Source organism: Chiloscyllium plagiosum, unplaced genomic scaffold (assembly GCF_037043375.1).
Source record: "Chiloscyllium plagiosum isolate Xiang-an unplaced genomic scaffold, Cpla_swu_hap1 HiC_scaffold_35, whole genome shotgun sequence".
NCBI lineage: Eukaryota > Metazoa > Chordata > Chondrichthyes > Orectolobiformes > Hemiscylliidae > Chiloscyllium > Chiloscyllium plagiosum.
The window spans coordinates 53,588,055-53,594,987 of NW_028270173.1; the positions used below are offsets into that span (position 1 = coordinate 53,588,055).

The 6,933-nt window shown below is 53.9% G+C and overlaps 1 protein-coding gene across 1 annotated transcript in view; it reads right to left on the minus strand.

Moving 5' to 3' along the window:
- LOC148140900 (class I histocompatibility antigen, F10 alpha chain-like) overlaps window positions 1–6,628 on the minus strand; it is a 413,938-nt gene extending 407,310 nt beyond the window's left edge. The window contains exon 1 of the mRNA XM_087979685.1: window positions 6,558–6,628. Coding sequence (XP_087835811.1) covers window positions 6,558–6,609 — 52 coding nt within the window. The 5' untranslated portion in view covers window positions 6,610–6,628. The remainder of the gene's footprint in view (window positions 1–6,557) is intronic.
- Between the last annotated feature and the right edge of the window lie 305 nt (window positions 6,629–6,933).

The following is a 6,933-nucleotide window of genomic DNA, read 5'->3' on the forward strand; positions in this document are numbered from 1 at the left end:
GAGGTGCAGATAAAGGGGATGGTGAGGGCAGGGTGGTGAAATGGGGATAGGTGAAGACAGGTAGAGGGTACAACCCATTTGGTCAATGGGCGGAATGAATCCAGTTGGTGGGAGGGAGCAGTGGAAGGGATGGGGGAGGGGTTGGGAAGGGAGTTGGGGGGTTGGGGAGGGAGGTTATTTAAAACTGGAGAACCCAATGTTGAGTCCTCCAGGCTGGAGGCTGTCCAGAGGAAGATGAGGTGTTGTTCCTCCAATTTGCAGTTTGGTTCATTGTGGCAGTGGAGGAGACCAAGGCTGGTCGTGTTGGAAAGGGAGTGGGAAGGGGAATTAAAATGGGAGGTCTGGTCTGTCCCTGTGGTCCTGCCTGAGATGCTCGGTGAACCGTTCCCTAAGTTTAGGTTTGGTCTCCCCGATGCAGAGTGGTGCAAACCAAGGGCTGGCGAAGGGAATGGTCCTTGCGAAAGGCAGAGGGCGGTGTGGAGGGGGTGGGGTCTAGTTGGAGTTGGTGGAAGTGTTTAAGGAGGATGCGTTGGATGTGGAGACTGGTTGGGGTGATAGGTGAGGACAAGGGTGACTCTGTCTTTATTGCATTGGGGTGTGGGGTGTTTAGAGCCGTGGAACCTGGAATGGAGATGGTGCAGCAAAGGGCTTCTGGATGACAAGAGGGAGGAAAAACCCATTGTTCAAAATAACCTCCTGTACCATTCTCTGACTCCCTTCCCAGCCCACCCCCCACCCTCCCTTCCACTGCTCCCTGACACCCACTGGATTCACTCCTTCCATTGACCAACCAGGTCGTATCCTCTACCTGTCTTCACCTATCCCCCACCTCACACACTGCCCCCACCACCCCCTTTACCTGCAGGTCCCCTCCCACCCCCACCCCCAGTCCTGAAGAAGGGTTACACCTGAAATGTGGACTTCTCCCCCTCCTGATGTTGCCTGGCTTGCTGTGTTCTTCCAGCCTCCTGCCTGATTATTTTGGATTCCAGTATCTGCAGTGTTTTTGTCTCTGACTTGTAGTTCCACATTGAAGAACAGCAGGAATCCACTTCGGGAGAGAGAGGTGTGTCAATTCCAGAGCTGCTCATTTGAACCAAAGTCTCTTGTCCCACAATCCTGTCATTCTCTTCAGAGTCGATCATGCCTCTGCTCGATTGCACTTAAAGTTCAAGGTTTGCATAAAAGTGTTAAGCAACTACAGTTTGGATCTGTAAGCATACAACACCAGTGTTTGACTCGTGTGTGATGTTTTGAAACTTTTGGCAGAAGAAAAATGAAAAACAGTTTGTGAATTTTTGACAATTTGGAATGCTTCCTGGTCCCACAATCAGTCCCGGCTTGTTTAATGAGGCTGCTCCTGCCCTGCCAATTTATTTTGTTTTATTTCAAAAATATACTTTATTCATAAAATAATTAGATGGTCTGTACAGTTGGTCATGCCATACACATGTAAACATTTACATACAGAGATCAGAATTTATCATTTTGTACATTTTTCTGTACATTTTTGAATCATATGCCCATAAAATTAGCTGAGGCGTCAGCAGAGCCCAAATGACTGCATGGGCACCCTGTTCTTCGTTAGGCAGGCAGATGTTACACAGTGGTCTTTCCCCACCGCGCCTTGGCGGCAGCTGCCCCAAGCTTCAGCGCGTCCCTCAACACGTAGTCCTGGACCTTGGAATGTGCCAGTCTACAACATTCAGTCAGGGTCAACTCCTTCAGCTGGAAGATCAGCAGGTTTCGGACCACCCAGAGAGCGTCCTTCACCGAGTTGATGATCCTCCAGGCACAGTTGATGTTTGTCTCGGTGTGCGTCCCGGGGAACAGGCCGTAGAGCACGGAGTCCTGCGACACAGCGCTGCTCGGGACAAACCTCAACAAACACCACTGCGTTCCTCAGCATAGACACATTCCAGAAGGAGGTGTGTGACAGTCTCGTCCCCCCAGCAGCCGCTTCGAGGGCAGCGTGCAGTGCGGCTGAGGGTCCGGGCGTGCATAAAGGATCTCACAGGCAGAGCCCTTCTCACCACCAGCCAAGCCATGTCTTGGTGCTTGTTGGAAAGTTCTGGCAATGAGGCATTCTGCCAAATGGCTTTGACAGTCTGCTCAGGGAACCGCTCGATAGGATCCGCCCTCTCCTTTTCCCGAAGGGTCTCAAAGACACTACGTGCTGACCACTTCCTGATGGACTTGTGGTCAAAGGTGTTTTTCTTCATAAATTTCTCCACAAAGGACAAGTGATACGGAACGGTCCAACTACTCGGAGCGTTCCGTGGCAGCGAGGCCAGGCCCATCCTTCGCAACACCGGGGACAGGTAGAACCTCAGTACGTAGTGACACTTGGTGTTTGCGTACCGGGTTTCCACGCACAGCTTGATGCAGCCACACACAAAGGTGGCCATCAGGGTGAGGGTGGCATTGGGTGTATATTTTCCCCCGTTGCCCAGATCTTTGTACAGCGAGTCCCTTCGGACCCGGTCCATCTTTGACCTCCATATAAACTGGAAGATGGCCCGGGTGACTGCAGCGGCACAGGTTCTGGGAATAGGCCAGACCTGTGCCACGTATAACAGCAATGACAGTGCCTCACTCCTGATGACCAGGTTTTTTACCGCGATGGAGAGCGACCGTAGCTTCCATCTGCCCAGTTTCTGCCTCACTTTGCTGATACGCTCCTCCCAAGACTTGGCGCATGCCCCAACCCCCCCGAAACAAATACCCAGCACCTTCAGGTGGTCGGTCCTGACGGTGAAGGGGATCGAGGATTGGTCGGCCCAGTTCCCGAAGAGCATGGCCTCGCTCTGGCCTCGGTTTACCTTGGCCCCCGAGGCCCGTTCGAACTGGTCATATATGCACATGAGTCTGCACACGGACAGCGGATCCGAGCAGAAAACGGCGACGTCATCCATGTGCAGGGAGGACTTAATTTTCAGGCCCCCGCTGCCAGGAATAGTCACCCCTCTCAGGCTCGCATCCTTCCTGATGGACTCGGCAAATGGCTGTATGCAGCACACAAACAAGGCAGGAGAGAGAGGGCAGCCCTGCCTGACTCCAGATCTGAGTGGGAAGCTATCTGATTCCCACCCATTGATTGAGACTGCACTGACAATGTTGGTGTAGAGCAGTCTGATCCAATTACAGATTCCCTCCCCAAAGCCCATTTTGGAGAGAACATCTCTCATATACCTGTGTGATATCCTGTCAAAGGCTTTCTCCTGGTCCAGGCTGATCAGGCAGGTGTCCACCCCCCTGTCCTGCACGTAGGCGATCGTATCCCTGAGGAGCCCGAGTCTCTCAGCAATCTTCCTGCCCGGTACAGCACAGGTTTGGGCAGGGTGGAATCACCGACCCCAGAGCAGACCTGACCCGGTTGGCGATTACCTTTGACAGAATTTTGTAATCCGCATTCAACAGTGAGATTGGTCTCCAATTTTTGAGTTTCTCCCTCTCCCCCTTCCGCTTGTAGATGAGGGTGATGAAGCCTTTCCTCATGGATTCACTCATGGTACCTGCCCGAAGCATACTGACATACACCTCCAGCAGGTCCTGGCCAATCAAGTCCCACAGAGCAGAAGAGAGCTCGACCAGTAAGCCATCGCTTCCGGGAGTTTTATTCTTTTCGAAGGACTCGAGGGCCTTGGTCAGCTCGTCCAGAGATAGTGGCTGGTCCAGCCTCTCCCGTGTTCTTTCGTTTAAGAACTCCGTGATAGAGGACAGGAACGACTGGGAGGCCGTGCTGTCGGTCAGCTTCGCTTCATACAGACTGGTATAGAAGGATTTACTGATCCTCATGACGTCAGCCTGAGATGACGTTAGCGAGCCATCTTCTTCCTTCAGGCTGCTGAGCACGGAGCTCTCTTTGTGCACCTTCTGGAAGAAGAAACGTGAGCACATCTCGTCCTGCTCCACCGAGCGGACCCTGGACCGGAAGATTATCTTGGAGGCCTCTGAGGCAAAGAGCGAGGCTTGCTAGCCCTTCACCTCCTTGAGGTCCTCAGTGACATCCACCTCCATCGTCTGCAGCAGGAGCAGGTTCTGCATACTTTCCTGGAGCTGGGACAGTTTTCCCCGTTTCTCTCTCGCCTCCTGAACACCTTTGAGGATGAAGAGTCTCTTGATGTTCCCTTTTACTGTTTCCCACCAGTCCGCTGGGGACTCAAAGAGGGGCTTCACGGTTCTCCAACCTGCGTAGTCCCTCTTGAGCTCCTCAATGTTTCCCGGGGTCAACAGCTTTGTGTTCATCTTCCACGTTCCCTTACCAGCCCGCTGCTCATCCTGTAGGTGACATTCGGCCAGCAGGAGGCAGTGGTCAGAGAAGAACACCGGCTTGACGTCGGTGGATCTGACCGAGAGCGTTCGGGACACAAACAGGTAATCTATCCTTGAGCGGATAGACCCGTCTGCCCGTGAGCAGGTGTATCTACGCTGCGCTCCGTCTGCAGGGGTGCTGAAGACATTGTGCAGCTTGGCATCTTTTACCGTGTCCATCAGGGCTCTGGACGTGGTGTCCAGTTTACTGTCCCCCCCGCCGGATCGTCCATCTGCATCAATGATACAGTTGAAGTCTCCGGCCAGAATGACCGGCCTGGACGTAGCCAGCAACAGTGGAAGCTGCTGCAGGACGGCCAACCGTTCCCTCTTACCCACTGGGGCGTACACATTAATCAGTCTCAGGGGAGCATTCCTGTACATGGCGTCAGCGACGAGGAGGCGCCCGCCCACCACCTCCTTAACCTCGGAGATGGTGAAGTTGCCTCCTTTCAACAGGATACCCAGGCCGGAGGCGCGGCTATCGTTGCCCCCCGACCAAACTGACGGCCCATGGGCCCTTAAGCTCGACCATCTCCTGTAGCTGCTGAGGTGCGGTATCCCACACTCCTGCAGAAACAGGACGTTGGCTTTAACGTTGGCCAGGAAGGCCATCGTAGAAACACATCGCGTAGCCGATTTGATGCTACGCACATTGATGCTGGCAATTTTTAACCCCATTTTAACAGTTTACGAGGTTAACAGTGTCCATTTGCTGCTGGTCTTGCCCCTCTGGGATAGCTGTGTGCATCCCCGTGGTGACGGCAAACTGCTGGACCATCCCAGGGCTGAGGTAGCTGTCCGGCTCCACGCTGGAGCCATTTCCCCGCTCTGGTGTCTTTGGGTCGGGCCCAGGGTCCGCATGGTCCAGTTCTCCATCTGACAGCGGGGCTGTCACAGGACCGCTGCTCCCAGTTACCTGGAGCTGTGGGCCGGTGGGTACCTCTTGGTTCTCACCGGGTGGGGGGAGGCCTTTACCCGTCCCCTCAGAGGGATGGTCTTTTCCTGCTTGGGCGGTGCTGCCCTCCTTTTTCCCCATGGTGCTCTGTCTCTTCCTCTGGTGACGACCCTCCTTGCGCCCGTCCTCACCGTGGGAAGAGCTGCCTGTATCCTCGCCGTGTAGGTGTCACTTCCCCCTTCGCTGGGTGGCTTTGGGAGGTTTCCTCTTCCTGCTTTTCACGGTAATCCAATCCTCTGCCTCCTTTGATCCCTCCTCTTCCATTTCCTCCGTCTGTCTTGAAGGCTGCTGCATCTCCCCGCTGTCTGCCGTCTGCTCTGCTACAGCCCGCCCTTCCTTCTGGGTGCCTCCAGACACCGTTCCCGTGCTGTTTTGTGGTACCTTGCTGGTCTTACTCGGTCCACGGCTCGTGTTGCCACCTCCGGCCATCTGTGCGTAGGTGGTGGCCCCTCGTCTTGGGCAGGCCTTGTACATGTGGCCCGCCTCTCCGCACAGATTACAGTTCTTGGCCTCCTTACATTCCTTGGTCGGGTGGGCTACCTGATTACAGTTTCGGCAGATGGTCACCTTACAATCCGCCGCCATGTGGCCTGACCTCCCGCAGGTTCGGCACACTTTCGCTGCCCTGCGTATGTCAGGTAACCTCTGCTTCCTCCGATGGCAAAGCTGGAGGGTGGGTGGAGGATGTTCCCACTGGCATCGACCCTCAAGGTTACCCTGACGTGTCGTTTGCTGGTCCAGATCCCGAAAGGATCGACCACATCGGTACTCTCTCCCTCGACCTGGACATATCTTCTCAAGAAGGTCAGGACTTGGTGAGTGTGGTGGAGGAGGATGGCCCACTTTGCCTCGGTCTTGGGAGAAGCACTATCGACTCAGACTTGCTGAGTCACCTCCATCATGGATCCCTGAGCCTGGGCTGGGTTAAACATGGGGTCTCCTTCTCCTCCCCGCAGGGTTTACAAGACTTTAGACCAGGAATGATGAAGCTGTTTGGTTTCTCCCAATCGATGTGAAAATTAAAATTGTCCATTGGAACCATTTCCCATTTGCTCGGAGCCTCTCTGATCTCAGGGTTTCTACATCCTGCTGTCAGGAGACCTGGACACAAATCCCATCAGAGTCTCCCAGACTGTGCTGCCTTCAATGTGTAAAAGATCAGGCTGGCTGTATAACAGGCGGCTGGTCAAACATCCCCCATTTCAAACTCTCCCCAAGAGACTTACATTCACCACAGACACAGAGAGAGAGAGAGAGAGAATGGAAAGCTGAATTCTGTACTTACCGGGAGAGACCCGGGAAAAACACAGGGAGATGGAGAGAAGGATCAGCAACATTTTGGGAATCCACTCTCCCTATTCCCATCAGGGATTGGGAATAAAACATTCAGGGTGAGGGAATGGGATCAACTGCTGTTAGAGTCTATAAGAACAAACCACCTTCTCCCCGCCACTCCATGTCAATGCTGAGCTGCAGATCATTTCCTGAACTTCAAGCTGCAGAAGCAGAGAGTCAATGATTGGTCCCAGTCTCAGTAAAATACCCAATAAAGAGATGAACAGATTCCTGTCACCAGTTCCCAGGAAGATCACACTCAGACAGGTTGGGTTACCCGCAGCGAAACAGCTCAGTCATCACCAGGCAGGCGTGTGCTCCCTCCC